The 16,987-nt window shown below is 33.5% G+C and overlaps 1 protein-coding gene across 4 annotated transcripts in view; it reads left to right on the forward strand.

Annotated features, from left to right (window-relative positions):
* STXBP5 (syntaxin binding protein 5) overlaps positions 1–16,987 on the forward strand; it is a 190,873-nt gene that overhangs the window by 66,104 nt on the left and 107,782 nt on the right. For all 4 annotated transcript variants that reach the window (XM_055266723.2, XM_055266704.2, XM_055266714.2 and 1 more), the window contains exons 6-8: positions 391–454; positions 5,268–5,351; positions 16,489–16,612. In XM_055266723.2, coding sequence (XP_055122698.1) covers positions 391–454; positions 5,268–5,351; positions 16,489–16,612 — 272 coding nt within the window. The remainder of the gene's footprint in view (positions 1–390; positions 455–5,267; positions 5,352–16,488; positions 16,613–16,987) is intronic.

Here is a 16,987-nt window from a genome sequence, read left to right on the forward strand (position 1 = left end):
TCTATTGAAACTAAATGGGATGCCTAAATTGGAGGCTAGAATTGAGTAAAATAAGATAGGTGCTGCATTATTCAAAAACAGTAATTTTGAGAATTCTGCCTTGACAATAGATTTCCTGTGCTCAAATCTTTGACTAAATTGAAGATTCTTTCCTATGCAGAAAGTGTACTTAATTGTGAATTTTGCTTATTTATGTAAGTCACCACTTCTTCCCTGATCCCTATTTTGATCCATATTAAGAACTATGTGCCTATTATTTATCACTTGCTGAAATCCTTTCTTTCCTTATAAATATAACTTGTTTTCTATTTATTTTTATTGGAATAAAATATGTAGCCATATTAAAATTTTTAATTGAAGAGAAAATCTTACTAACTTTTTCTTTTTCAGATCATCTAAATCTCACCCAGGACCTGTGGTCCATATAAGTGATAATCCAATGGACGAGGGAAAGGTAGAATTTTTTGTAAAAAATTATATATTAAATGCACAAATTTTAGTGTTTTTCAATAAACATACTATTTCAGGATCACACTTATTACAAATTGAGATTACCATTGAAGGTTGTGTGTCATATACACTTAATGCTTATTATTAATTATGAAGAACAAATGAAAGCATTAGAATCATTTACAATTTTAAAGGACAAAAAAAACCTTAAAAACATAAGTCAAACTTAATGCATATAATTACAGGTTATTAATTTCTATTTGGCTTATTCAGACTGTTTTCCTTGATTTTCTGTTAATCCTGGTAAAACGTTTTCTTTGGTTTTTGGCTTCTTTTGAATGCTTTGTACAATTTTTGTAGCACTAATCACAGATTGCCTTATGTTATAGTTGTCTTGATATCTCATCTCCCCTAAATTTTTTTGTCATAAATAGTTCTAATTAATAATGTAGAGTTTTTTAAATGTTATTTAATTTTTAATACTCTGAAACCAGTTTCATATAATCAGTATCTAGCTATTGTTAATTTAGATTATTTAAATCTTTTAAAACAATAAATGTTTTTGGATGAATATTTATTTTCTATTTCAAACCAGTCTTTCAGGTAGTTCTATTTAATGATATTTTTCTACCTATATAATTTTATGATCTTAAGCTAAGTAAATACCAGGAAGTTTATTGCTATCAGAAATCAGTAAAGTGAAACCTCTGGATTTTGTGCAGGAGTTTAACCAGGTTTTTCATTTCCTCAATTGTGGGAGAGGTTGAGCTGACATATTGTTTAACACTGTTCTCTCAGTTTGCCATTGGGTAAACAAAAGGATAATTAGACCATTTGGAGTTAGGTCATAATTATAGCATTGTATGCTTTGAAAGAAACTTTACATAAAGCAAATATAAAGTAACTTAAGTAACTTAGATCCTTACTTTATCTTCTTTTTATACAAGATACTTATTTAAAAGCCAAGTCTTTGAATGGGAGGCATGGTAGGAGAATTCAGAACTTCCTTTCCACCTCTAATTGGTCATCAAGTCATTTTAATTCTTCCTGTGCTTTTTGCTTTTCTTTTTCTTTCTTTTTTTTTTTTTTTTAATTTTTTAATTTTCCTAAAAGTCTCACTATGTTGCCCAAGCCGGTCTTGAACACCTGGGCTCAAGTGATCCTCCTGCCTTGTAATCCCAAACTGCTGGGATGATAAGCACAAGCCACTGTGCCAGGCTTAGAGTGCCATTTTAATCTTACTGTTCTACTGTTTCAAAGCTTTCAGTGGGTCTGTAGTATCTAACAAATAAAATCAATTTTTCTTGAAATATAGCCCTAGATTTCCTTATTTTTCAGGATATCTTTACCTGAATGTTGTGCTGAAGCAAATAGTTATATTTTCAGTTATGAAGTGCTCTTTGATGTTTCCATACCTTTGTTTATGTGAGTCCTTCTGTTTGGAATTCTCTTTCCATCTCTCTGCTGAATTCCTACCCACACTTTAAGACCCAGATTAAATATTTTTCGTTTGTGATTTCTTCCCTGATAATCCTGACAGAAAATGCTTTTTCTTTCTTTCACATTTATTAGTACTTTAGTTATGAAATTTTATGGTATTTATCACATAATGCTTTGTATTAGAAATGTGTGCATATCTCACCTCCCCTGAATTTGAAAGACTCCTTGAGCACAAAGGTAATGTTTATACGGGTTTCTATTTTCCATAGCATCTAACTTATAATAAAAATACCAACTACTCGATATACAATTATATGAATTATATATATAATTCATTCCATAAATATGAGGATGGAGTAAATAAGTTATATATATATGTATATATATATATAAAATTTAAAAATATTAGGGTGCTAGAATAAACTATATTATCTAAACTTTGGTTTCTTTTAGACTCTTTGCTGTTTGCAAAGAACTCCTAGACATTTTGTCATTGAAAAGGGATGTAAGGTGACAGGGCAAGTTCCTTCAATGCTAGCCTTACAGGTGGATACTGCCACATTAAGTGAAGGTCTTGGCCAAGGAAAGTTAGACATTAGATAGGTTAGACTTATGATAGGAATAGCTACCATTTATTTAATTCTATGTGTCAAGCACTGTGCTGGCCACTTTATATACACGACTTCATTTGATCTTTTCAACAAATTGTAAATTAGCAATTTCCCTTAGTTTACAAATTATAAAGCAGAGACTGGGTGACATTGTGTGTTCCATAGATACAGAGCTAGACTTTGGCGGATCTGAGATTCGAAGACCAATTTCTTTAATTTCAACCCAGGAGTACTCTCTGTTATGCTAAGCTTTCTTTCTAGATATAGATTGGTTATATATGTTATAGAGAAATGTATTCATATTCCACATACACACTAATGCTTTTTCAAAGAGAAAAATTAGACGGGAATTAGTCATTAGTATGTAAGCTAATTAACATCTCTATGGGTTATAAAAGATTCTAGTAGGAATAAGCATTGAAGAATTTCCAATTTTAATTAAGTACTCTATCTTTAGTTTTCTATTTTTAAATATTTATTATTCTGTTGCTTTTGTAGAGAAAGGAATTGAAAAGCTAGAAGATTATGGGCATAAAACTCTAACCTGTTGTCACATATTTCTAATATCCTTAGAATTAGAGCTGGCTAGAGAGGTTAAAGTTTAACCCTCTTAAGTTATTAAGGTCTGGATAGATAAAATTATTTCCTTAAAGTTATATGGCTATTAAGTGGCAGATTTAATACTAGAACTCAGGTTACTTAGGTTCTAAGCAGTGCAGTGCTGTTTACAGTGTACATCAACCCTTACATTTTATTCTTTTTCTTCTCTTTCCTTATTCTCAAATTCTGTATCACATGTCCAAGATATTTGAAAAGACTGGGAAAAGAGAGAGGAAACAAATACCATTTTTTTCCAAAAGGTGTATGTATCTCAGATTGCCTAGGAAAGAAGAGAAAGGTTAGAAAAATTGACTGTATTCTGTACTAAAGTAGGAAAACTTATTTTGTTAGTTTTGATAGCTAGCCCCTCCAGCTGCCCCTGTACTCTGGAATCTTCTAAATTTGTCCTATTAAAATTACTGATTCTGCCCAAATTTTGTTTATATCCCCAGATAACCCAAACAGATACAGACTAATCATTTTTCTGATTATTAAACAAATATTTATTGTGTGTCTACTATGTATTAGGAAGTGTATTAGATATTAGAGACATATAGATGAAAATGCCTGGTACTAGCTTAAGAAAAGGAGCATCTTAATTTGTCTAAAGGAACTGGGTAGACTTAACCAGGAAGCAACACTGAATGTAGGCTTAAAATATTAGTAGAGGATTGCTTATTGAATGAAAGGAGTGGAGGTTTTAAGCAGAGGAAATCTCGTACTGAGATTTGGCAAATACTGAGGTGGGGCCTGGGGGTACACTGTGGTACACTGTGGGCAGTGTACGTAGTTTGTGAGGCAGGAACATGTATTCCATTCTGAAATAGATGCATTTCATAAGAAGTATTTACAACATACCTGGCCCTGTGTGTTATGTTAGAGGTATTGTGGTAAACAAGATAAAAACTAATCCTTGCCCAGATATACCGATTTTACAGACTGCACAATAATTCAAATAAGGAAAAGTCCATTATTATATTGTGTGGTGATCCTTCAAATTAAAAAAAAAAAGTAAAGTGTTATTGGAGCACATAGGAAGGGTATTGACTTACATTTGGTAGGTCACAGAAGGCTTCCCAGAGGAAATGATCACTAAAATGACATCTGAAAGATAAGTAGGACTAGTCAGGCAAAAAGGATGACATTCAAATGGAGTGGCCCAGGTAGCGAGGCAGCATGTACAAAGGCTCAAAGGTAAGAGAGAGTATGAACTTAAGAATATACTGTCATGTATTGAGTGGCCATGGTGTGGTAAGGGATGGAACTGGAGAGGTAAACAGAGGTCATACCATGATGGATCTTGTAGGTCATATTACTGAATTTGCAATTTATCCTAAAAATAATGGTGTGGCATTTAAAAGTTTTAAACAGAAGCATACATTACCCCATTCGGTTTGTATTCTAGAACTCTTACTCTAGCTACAATAAGAAATGGGTTAAAATAGGAGCAAGACTGGAGTCAAGGAGACCCGAAAGGGAATCTTTGTGTCTTGAACCAGAGAAGAGGCACCAGAGATGGAGAGAAGTAAATTAGATAATAGAATGTAATTTAAATTTACATGGTGATTTTACCTGCTGGAGGAGAGACTAGTTAAGAATGACCTCCAGGTTTCTAGCTGGTGCCACTGAATAGACGTGATAAGGAATGGTGAGAGACACTGCAACAGGGAATTCCAGAGAAGCAGATTAGAGAAGAATGTAATTAATTCAATTTGGGGCACATTTACTTTGAGGCTTTTGTGTAGGTAAGTGGAGATGTGGCCACTGGAATTATGTGTCTGAATCTCACCAGAGGGATGTAGGCTGGATATGATTTGGAACTAATGAATATATAGATGGAATAGATGAGATTACCTCATAATGTGTAGAATTTGAAAAGTTTGTAAACTTGAAAATACATTCAAAAGTTTTGAAGACTTCAAAATGTACTGTTTTTGTTTTTAAAAGTCAGTTGTATGTTGAATCCCTAATCATCAAAGACATATAAATATGCCATGCAGTATTCTCATTTGTCATTTACATGATTACTAATTAGCAATGCAGATGTTTGTTTATATTATGCATTTGTACTCAACGCATTTGAATGATAGTAGTTATTTTCATTGCCAGCAAATGTTTTATAATTGATATCATTCCTAGGTAATGTGCCTTTTTGTTTTATCACAGCTTTTGATTGGCTTTGAATCTGGAACAGTAGTTTTATGGGACCTCAAATCAAAGAAAGCCGACTACAGATACACATATGATGAGGTAATATTATTTTTGCTAGTAAAAGCTATGGTCATTTCTCTAATATAAAGCAGTTTCTCTAAAAACTTAATTGGTAATTTTAGTTTAGGCAAGCTTTGTAATTGCAGTAACACACAATTTATTTTTTACAATAGCTAATATGTTCACACAATTCAAAAGATAACCAAAATCTTCTTCCCACCTGCCATTTGGTTATCTAGTTTCCTTACAGGTAGCATGTTACCAGTTTCTCTCATGTTCTTCCAAAGAGACTCTGTGCATTTACAAGCAAATTCATAAATATATTCTATTTTTTCTTTTGTACGAATGATAGTATACTATAGACATTTATAATCCACTTACTTTAAGAACCAGTAAGGATTAATTGTGATTGACAGATAAGTCTTTTCTCTCCTTTCGCTCCTCACTTCCCTTCCTTACCTTACCTCTCCTTTTTTGGCATTTATTTGTTGAAGATAGAGTCTTCCAGATGCTGGCTTTTTCTGGCTGCATCCCCATTGTCTTTAACGTGTTTTTTTGTTTTTGCCCTCAGATTTCCTATAAATTGGATACTTTACTGAAGCTTGATCAAATGCAGGTTTATTTTTCATTTTTGGCAAGACTACTTCATAGATGATACTGACACTCATTTAGCTGGTGGAACCTTAATGTCTGTTTCAGATGTTGGAAGCCAGTGGTGGTTGAGGCCGAGATCTGTTACTGTATAGTAGTTGCAAAATAGGAGACATTCTAATTCTGTCTTTCCTTCTCTACTTATTATGTAGGTCACTTCAGTAAAGAGAACCTTCCTCTTATCTGCTATTTGTTTATATAATAGGATAGTTCATATAGCAAAGGCAGGATAAATATGTGATTCTTTCCCTTTGTTTTAGTATTCATCTTAAGGGGTTGTTCTCTAATAGTTTCCATGATGACCAATTTATTCTTACTTTTAGTTTCACTATGTGCTCAACAACTTAAACATACTTGATATACTTCAGTCCACTGAAGTTATTGTTGCTTTTCACATTATCCTAACTTTGGTCAGTGTACCTCCTCCCTACTAATCCGTATATTTCTGAATCAAATTTAGAATAAGGTATTTTTCTATGGAACTATGACTTCTTTCAGTGCCATGTCTAGTGGCCATAATTTAGACATCAGGAATGTTCATGGTTTCCAATTCAGTGAGTAGAGCTATATCTAGGAAATGTGTAAGTGGTTGTTTAAGATAAAATACATCATAATCTTAATGATAATCATATTGGTATGTTCAGTTACTGAAACATCAGAGTCTATTGAGTAATTATAGCAACACTTGAATACTTTGCACATGTTTGTACATTATGTTTTTAGGCATGACTGAAAGGGAATTCCCTTTGTTTTTATGACTGTATACTTTTTGCTGCTCACTAGTCAGGATCTTCAAATTAAACAAGCATGTTTTGAATAAATAGAGTTCCTGTCATTTCTGTGTAGTTGAGATCCATAGTTGTGGTCTGCAGATGAAAGCAGATTTTAAAAATTGAACATTTAGGTTTTGCTTATTATTTTAAATAGTGATCTAGGCTTGAGCCACTATGGAGTCACAGGGACTAATTTACCTTCTTGCTTTAAACAAAGAAACTGGACAGGATATATGAAACAACAGTTTTCAGCAGTTAGACAGCAGGTCATGTAGAACAGTAGTTTTTAGAGAGGAGAAACAAAGGTAAACCCCTCAATTGCTTTAGCTAATGGCCTGAAGAGATTTTCCAGTTCTTGGAACAGGAAGAGGGAACCTAGGTGGAAACTGAGAAGTCTCCCTGAGTTGAAAAGTCAGAGTTGGGAAATTGGGGAAACTAAGACATCTTCAGCTTAGAAGGCAAGGTGTTAGAGAGCAAAGAGCTTAGAAAGAGAGTTGTAGAAGTCTACAAAAGGACCCCTGCCCTGAGTCGTCAGTTGAATATGATTATTGCATGGGTATAAGGCTTGGATAAGATCCACCAAAAAGGAAACAGTAGAACCATTTCTGTAGCACAGACAGGACTGGGAATAGTTCACATTCCCAACAGAGTAGAGAAACTTTGTAATACACAGGGTATAAGAAAGAGTATTCAGAAGGCTATTGTTTCAGTGGTGGAACTAAACTAGCCTATACTAAAGGCTGGCTTAGTTTATCCTAACAAATCTTGAATGCAAACTTTGAAAGGACTAAACTGTTTTTAAGTACGTAACTACATCCTAGGAAAAACACCCAAAAACGTTCAGAAGAGTATGAATAGTAGCCCGATATAAATTTTACAATGTCTAGCATCCAAATAGAAATATATGAAGTATGCAGAAAGCCAGGATATATGACCCGTAATGAGAAGAAAATGAAAATAGGACAGACTCAGAAATGACAAAGATGATACCATTGGCATCAAGGATATTAAAACAAGTATTATTAAATAGACTCCATATGCTTAAGAAGGTAGATGAAAGCATGAACATGTTGAAGAAAGACATGGAAGGCAAAAATCACACAAGTGGATTTTTTACAGATGAAAAATAAAATAAGGTGAAAAATACTCTGAACAGTACTGCCAAAGGATTAATAAGCTTCAGGAAATAGCAGTAGAAACTACTTGTTGGGAAAGAATGGAGGAAGAAAGGACAGATCATTAGTGAACTGTGGTACAGCTTCAAGCAGATTAATATGTGTATTTTGAATCCTAGGAGGAGAGTGGAGAGAAAGTATGTTTGAAGAAACAATGATCAAAAGTTTCAAATTTGATGAAAACTATATACTCAGAGATTTTAAGAGTTGAATGAACTCTAGGCAGAAGAAACACGAAACAAACTACATAAAAGCACAATTTTCAATTCCTAGAAACTAGTAATAGAGAAGATTGTGAGAACAATTAGAGGAATTTTAAAAGCCACATTAAATACAGGGGAGCAAAGATAAAAATGACAGCAGAGGCTGGGTGTGGTGGCTCATGCCTGTAATCCCAGCACTTTGGGAGGCCAAGGCGGGCGGATCACGAGGTCAGGAAATCGAGACCATCCTGGCTAACATGGTGAAACCTCATCTCTACTAAAAAATACAAAAAATTAGCTGGGCATGGTGGTGGGCCCCTGTAGTCCCAGCTACTCTGGAGGTTGAGGCAGGAGAATGGCGTGAACCTGGGAGACAGAGCTTGCAGTGAACTGAGATCACACCACTGCACTCCAGCCTGGGTGACAGAGCGAGACTCTGTCAAAAAAAAAAAAAAAAAATTACAGCAAATTTTGTTTTCTTAGATACAATGTAAGCCAGAACACAGTGGAACACCACCTTCACAGTACTGAAAGAAAAATTTGTCAACCTAGAATTTTATACCTGGTGAAATTTTTTTTTTTTCAAAAATAAAGGCAAAATAAAGACTTTTATAGACATAAAAATTGAAAGAAAGAATCACTTGCAGACCTCAACTATAAGATATGTTAGAAGAAGTCCTGCATGCAGAAGACAAATGTTATGAGATGGAAATTTGGATCTACTCAAAGAATGAAAGACTCTGGACATGGCAAATATGTGACAGATATAAAAACTTTCTTATTTTCTAAATCTAAGAGATCATTAATTATCCAAGCCAAATATAATAAAAATGTAGGATTTTTGACATACATAGAGTTAACAAACAGACAACAGTAGCACAATGGTCAGAAGACATGGTCAGAAGACAGAGGACCATTAATAGATTATTATTTTATACATAAAGTAGTGTAATATTATATGATGGTAGACTATGGTAAAGATATGTATTGTAAATCCTAAAGGAAATACCAAAGCAACAGCAGCAACTCAGAAAGTTAAGCTAAGTAGGAAATAAATTGAGATTTTAAAAATATTCAATCCAGAGGAAGGTAGAAGGGAACAAAGAATAGATGGAAGCAACAGTGAACAAACAGCAAGATGGTAGATTTAAATCCAGCTATGTCAATAATCAGATTAATAGTTTAAACACCCTATTAAAAGGCAGCGATTATCATATTGGATAAAAAAGCAAGATGTAACCACATACTGTCTGTAAGAAACCCCCTTTTAAAGATACAGATATGTTGGAAAAAAAGATAGATGGAAAAAGTAATATTAGCAGTAATCAAAAGGAAGCCAAAATGACTATATTAATATCAAACAAGTAGGTATCAGAGTGTTTCACCCACCAACAGAGTACACATTCTTTTCAGCTGTACACGGAACATCACCAAGACATACTATATTTAATGTCATAAAATCAATCTCAATAAATTTTAAAAGATTAAACTCATATAAAATGTTATTTTACTATACTATAAATTAGAAATCAGTTATATAGATGGAAAAATCTGTAAATATTGAAAAGGGAAACAACATACTTCTAAATAACCCATGAGTCAAAGAAGAAAACATAAGGAAAATTAAAGTATTTTGAACTGAAAAAAAAGAAAAAAAGATTTACCAAGTCCTGTAGGATACAGCTAAATTATCCATTATAGCATTAAATGCTTTGTATTAGAAAACAAGAATGGTTTCAAGTGAGTGGCCTCAGCTTTCACCACAAGAAACTAGAAGAAAAAGAGCAGATTAAATCTATAGTAAGCTGAAGAACTGAAATAATAAAGAGCCGAAATCAACGAAATAGCTAACAGAAAAATAGAGAAAAGTGATAAAATTAAAAGCTGGATTTTTGTGAAGATCAATAAAATTAATAAACATGTAGTCAGAGTGGTGAGGGAAAAAAAGGCACAGATTACCCATTGTAGAGGTGAAAAAGGATATCATTCCAGTTTCTACAGAAATACAGAGGGACTGATAACGAAATATGTACTTAATGCCAATAAATCCAGCAATTTAGTTGAAATGGAGAATTTCCTTGAAAGATCCCAAATTTCTTGGAAGTTCCGAAGCTCACTCTGAAACAAATACTTAACCTAAGTAGCTCTGTAATTTAAGAATCAAAGTTGTAATGAAAATGTTTCCCACAAAGAAAACACCAGGCTCAGAAAGCTTGCTGGTGAATTTTACCAAATAATACCTGTTGTACTCAGACTCTTCTTAAAAATAGAAGAGAAGGGCACACTTTGCAACTCACTTCATGAGGCAAGCATTACCCTTTAACAAAACTGGAAAAAAAAATTATAAGGAGACTACAGACCAGTATCCTTGGTGAACACAGATGCCTGTCATAAAACTTATTCTTAACACATATTAATATACAAAATGAAAATCGTGTTTTAAATGACAGTGGTGCTTAGTTAGGTGTAAATTCTAACTTCTAAATTAACTTGTTGTAATGTAAACTGAGTAAAAATTTCTGGCTTTGTTTCCATGAGTTTATGCTATTCTGTCATAGAATTTGATTCTCAGTGCCGTTTTTGCCAGGTGTACAATTTCAGATACTCAAATTATTATAGGCGTAATTCTTCCTTACTAGTGAGGGTTAAAAATTTAAGATTTTGACAAAGTACTACCTTTCCCCTCCCCTAATATTTATGTTCTATTCAATGGTATATTACTGTATTCAAATTCATTTTTATTACACAGGCACAAATGTATTAAATGACATAACAATTTAGAACATTTCTAATATAATTAAAGTTCTACTCAGTACAGCTTTAATTGTTCATTTAATCTCTTGAGGGTGATTCACATGGGTGGGAGTAATGGGAACAGAAATGTACCTTTGCACCCTTGAGCTTTTGTTGCTTTGTAACCATAGTTATTATTTTTTTAATTGACAAACTCTACTCTCCCCTGGTTGTGTCTCAGTGATAGATTTTGAGTGTGCTTGAATAGCATTCTTAATATTTCACAGATGATGCTTCATCTATATAAAATTTTATCTCTTTAGTGGACATTCCATTTTTTTAAGCTATAATGTATTAAAATATGAAGTATTGGCCAGGTGCAAAGGCACATGTCTGTAATCCCAGCTCTTTGAGAGGCAGGGGTAGGAGGATAACTTGAGGCCAGGAGATTGAGATCGGCATGGGCAACATAGCAAGACCCTGCCTCTACAAAAAGTAAAAAAAAATAAAAAATTAGCTAGGCCTGGTAGCATGTACCTGTAGTCCTAGCTACTTAAGAAGCTGAAGTGGGAGGATGGGTTAAGCCCCAGAGTTCAAGGCTGCAGTGATCTCTGATCACGACACTGCATTCCAGCCCTGGTGATGGAGCAAGACCCTGTTTCTGAAAATAAAGTATCAATATTCCTTTTGTAGTAATCAGTGTGGCAGGAAAGAAATGCAGTATTACTGATATTTTAAGACAATAATACTTATGAACTTCTTTATTTTATGATTATTCTTTGTCATATGTCTAGCATCATCTATCAGTGACTTTTGTATTTGGGTTTCATGTTGGTTTTTCCTGGTAGATTGAGAAGCATCAGAAATATTGGTAGTATAATACGAAGAAACAATAATTTGTGCTTTGCTAGCTCTCTAGGCACACTGAAGTCTCAAGACCATCAGAAACCTTTTAAAAAAAAAACGTTGAGGCCGGGCGTGGTGGCTCACTCCTGTAATCCCAGCACTTTGGGAGGCCAAGGCGGGCAGATCGTGATTTCAGGAGATCGAGACCATCCTGGCTAACAGCGTGAAACCCTGTCTCTACTAAAAATACGAAAAAACTAGCCGGGCGTGGTGGTGGGCACCTGTAGTCCCAGCTACTCGGGAGGCTGAGGCAGAAGAACGGCATGAACCCGGGAGACAGAGCTTGCAGTGAGACGAGATCGCACCACTGCACTCCAGCCTAGGCGACAGAGCAAGACTCTGTCAAAAAAAAAAAAAAAAGTTGAAATAATATGTTTGCAACTCACAGCACAGGAATCATAACAGCTTTAAATGAATTATTTTTTTGCACTATGTATATTCATGGAACCATTTATTCCCTTAAGGATGTTTTTCTCCCATATTTAGACTGGTGCTTTTAAGTCAGCTTATTTTCTGCTTATTTTTACAGACATACACATGCACACACACAAATACACTTTCCTAAAGGTAAAACAGTACTTAAAACAATGAATAATTTGGTCACATTTTCAAAATAATAGAAGAAAGTTCCACTTGGATTATGTATTCATTCATTCATTCATCTTTAGAGGCAGTCTTACTCTTTTGCCCAGGCTGGAGTGCAATGGGGTTGGGGGAGGTTATTTTTAATGGAAAGGGCAGTGGTTTCAGTTTATAACTGTTTATAATCTTTAGAGAGAAAGGAAACAAAGCTATAAATCATTTAATGTCCAATGTATAATAACTTTTATCAACTACCTTACAAAACGTATGATTCAATAATTGTCTCATTTAATTATATAGTATTATGGTTGTCTCCCTTCTATGGTGTAACTAATGTTGAAAAGTTCACAAGTTTAAAATACTAGGACAAAAGCTGTACAATTTAATGTATTATTCATACATGTAAGAAATCATTCGGGCTATAAGCATGTACTTTATTTGATTATATAAGAATAATAAAACTACAGAGTATTTTCAATATTTTCATGTATTTGCAAATGTAATTTTAAATGAAAGTCTATATTATACATTTTCTTTTGTCATTTTTTGGCATTTTTCTGAGGGCTTTGACAATAATAGATAGTTACATTGGGGATCAATGCAGCTTTTAAATAGAATGTTAAAATAACATCTATGAGAAAAATTATTTTAAAATAAAATTAAAAATATTAATTAGTATATGTGTAATGTAAGAGCAGCTGGATTAGGATTTATTAATATATACATTTACTGTGAAATGATTCTGACAATACTGATTAATTTGCAAAACCAGTAAGTAGAGAATTTATTCAGTTTCCATACAGTTTTGAGTTAGTGAATGTAAAATTTGATAGGTAAGCAGTTAGCCTGTTTTGTCTTCCTAGAAAATTATTGTACAAGATGCTGTCTTGTCTAATAAGAATAGCAGAAGCATCATAGTACTACTTTTGCCAAAGCCTAATAATTAAATATTACTGCTTTTGAAAAATGTGTCACAGTAGGCAGTGCTTTTGTTTTTTCTTTAATTTTATCAAAAATGAAAATACTGATGTCAGACTCTTAATTATCTTCATGAACCTTTTTATAGTTATGATTTTTGTCAGATACTACATCTTTTAAAGAGCTTTTAGAATTGCATGCACTGTTGCTTTGTGGATTATGTGAACAGCTATATCATCTGCGTTCGTTCTGTCTTCACTTTTTTTTCTCTACCCTGGATTCATCTTGTCCTCCATGACTTTTGTATGTCTTCTATTTATTGTGTTCTATTTTCCATTCATCTGTCCTTTATTCCTCTTTCTAACATGATCCCGTTATTCATATACATGTATAATTTTCAGGTTTTTTTAAACAAGTAAATTTTTTTTTTTTTTTTTTTTTTTTGAGATGGAGTCTCGCTCTGTTGCCCAGGCTGGAGTGCAGTGGCGCAATCTCAGCTCACTGCAAGCTCCACCTTTCAAGTTCACACCATTCTTCTGCCTCAGCCTCCCGAGTAGCTGGGACTACAGGCGCCCACCAGCACACCTGGCTAATTTTTTGTATTTTTTGGTAGAAACGGGGTTTCACCATGTTAGCCAGGATGGTCTTGATCTCCTGACCTCATGATCCGCCCACCTTGGCCTCCCAAAGTGCTGGGATTACAGGCCTGAGCCACTGTGCCCGGCCATAAACAAGTAAATATTCTTAATCACCTGGAAATTTTATATCTTCTCCTTGGAAAAACAGATAAGCCAATTTACACACAAAATTTATCAACCCCAATTTATGTTTCCTATATTATATCTCATATCTTCTCCCATGAATTATTCAGATTTGCTCCTAACCCACCTTGCTTCTGATTTTGAGCATGTGTCAGATTTGCTGGTGAGATTTGACTTTCTCACTTTATGTAAATTTCTATGTCATTTTCTCAAGAAGACTAAAGAAAAAGTATAAATTGTATGTTTTATACATGGTAGATACTGTATACATATTTTTCAATACTCGTGATACTACATATGTTCTACATATATACTTAGTATTAGAAAGAAAACACATCTTGTATCAAGTTGGATTTGCATATAGAAAATTGTATAAATAAATAGTGCATGTTTGTTGCATGTCCATATTTGGTTATTTCTTTGCTTTTTTGTGGGGTGTTTTCTGTTATTTGTTTCTATTGTCCAAAATAATTGTGAATCATTGGTTCCAGTAATTAGATAGTATTTGTTTTTGGAATGCCTAATAATTTAATAATATTTTATAAATAGAAGGCACTTTCGCGGTGGCTCACGCTTGTAATCCCAGCACTTTGGGAGGCCGAGGCGGGCGGATCACGAGGTCAGGAGATCGAGACCACGGTGAAACCCCGTCTCTACTAAAAATACAAAAAAAAATTAGCCGGGCGTGGTGGCGGGCGCCTGTAGTCCCAGCTACTCGGAGATGCTGAGGCAGGAGAATGGCGTGAACCCGGGAGGCAGAGCTTGCAGTGAGCCGAGATTGCGCCACTGCACTCCAGCCTGGGCGACAGAGCAAGACTCCGTCTCAAAAAAAAAAAAAAAAAAAAAAACAAAGATACACATTGTTTTCTTTAGCAAAGTAGAAATATTTCTCTACATATGATACATATTTATATACATGATATACATTTATACATGATACTATTAAGATGTTTTTATCTATAGGTTCCAGATAGCACTGTAGACCTCTTTTGTATTTTCCCTTATCAATTTTTTAAAAAACGTTTAAAAGCTTTTTAGCACTGCTCATGTTTTTGCAGAAATAATTTTACTTGTAAAGGCTACTAAGGGATTGGTTATTTTAAAATTGAGTTTTCAAAATGTCATATGTATATGTCAGTTTATTATCGTTTTAAGATTTTATTTAGAATTTTGTAAGAGATGCAGATGGTCCCTGACTTACAGTATTTCGACTTATGATGTTTTTGACTTTACAGTTGGTTTATCAAGACATAAAAAGTAAAGGAGCTCCTTAGGAATTAGAATGCAATTATGGTTTCTGCTGAATGTATATTGCTTTTGTACCATCTTAAAGCTGAAAAATTGCATATTGAACCATTGTTAAGTAAGGATCATCTGCTGTGTTGGTAGCATTAAATGCATTTTTGACTTATGATATTTTTGACTTATGATGAGTTTATCAGGGTATAACTTCATCGTAAATTGAGGAACATCTGTACTTTGAATAGAAAACATTGTATTAAATATTGGCATTTAGAAGTATAGCTGATTATCTGTATCTGTCTGATTTTATACTAAGATATTTTATAATATTTAGCTTAAATTTATAAGTATAGAAGGAACCCAAATAAATAGATGACATCATAGAAAATGTTGACTTTATATGTGACAGAAGTTTTGAGTTTCAGTTATATGATTTTTGCGCTATACTCTGCAATTCTTGCATTCCAGTAGGGTAGCTTTAAGTCAGTTGACCATTAAGAACTAAAATTGTATCAACTTGAGTTGAAAAGAAATAATTCAAAGGACGCATGGGAGAGTGATTTAAAATTTTTTTTTTACATACCAAAATTTAAATAATATTAGAGCAAAAAAATGAGGGGTATCGTACTTTGGTGATATAAAAATATTTTCCAGATAGTTTTTAAGCGACCCAGAAGTACAAAATAAATTTCTTATCAGAAGAGGGTCCCCTGAGATCAAAATTGCCTCAGTAATTACTGTGAGAGATGAAGAGCATGTCTTGTAGCTCAACCTGAAGCATTTGTATTGATCTTAATTCCAGATCCACATTTTGGCTCTTAGGAGTGTGGTCAATTAACACATTTTATTCTAATCTTGTCATTGCAACTAGTTTTTCCATTGGGACATTGGTTGTAATAATTTGGTAATTTATGTTTAGGTATTGTTTATGCTAAAAATAATGCAAGAAAACATTTTGTTTTACTGAACTTGTCCATAGATGTCACTATCATGCCTTCTTTATGCTGATTTAAGGAGTAAAGTAAGTACAGAGAATTAAAACAGTGTTAGTATGAAGAACAATCTCATTTGTATTACAAGAGGGCCAAATTATTATGGAAATATTAAGTTCACATATTAACCTTAGGAAATAAAGAAAAGTTAAAAATGAAAATTAATAGATTATGAGATCATTTACAAATAGTTTGCTATTTAAATAGATTTCTTAAATGGTATTTTTCATCCTTCTATAGGCTATCCACTCTGTTGCTTGGCATCATGAAGGAAAACAATTTATCTGCAGTCATTCAGATGGCACCTTGACTATATGGAATGTAAGGTCCCCTGCTAAACCTGTACAGACAATCACTCCACATGGTAAGAATGCAACAATTTTAAACACCACCTAATTGTAATGTACAGTAAACTGTTTTGTTTGACTTTGCATTCTGATTTGTTTGAGTTTTAGGATAAGGGTGGGTTTCCTTTCATTTTTAGGGAATTAAAAATATTTACACTTATAGAAATAGTATCTAACAACCAGTTAATAAAATTTCCGATTATGCATATTTACAGTTGAAATTGCAAATTTGAAATTTTAGAAAATGTTATGTTACTTTCTGAATGTCATATCTCCAGTAGTCCAAAAAATAATAGTTTTGTGAATGAAAATGATGCAAGATTTACATTCTTTTCCATCTCAAAGCTATCAGTTGCCTGTTGTTAATATATAAATAACAGTGAACTTGAAAT

The sequence above is a fragment of the Symphalangus syndactylus genome, chromosome 2 (genome assembly GCF_028878055.3).
Source record: "Symphalangus syndactylus isolate Jambi chromosome 2, NHGRI_mSymSyn1-v2.1_pri, whole genome shotgun sequence".
Taxonomy (NCBI): Eukaryota; Metazoa; Chordata; class Mammalia; order Primates; family Hylobatidae; genus Symphalangus; species Symphalangus syndactylus.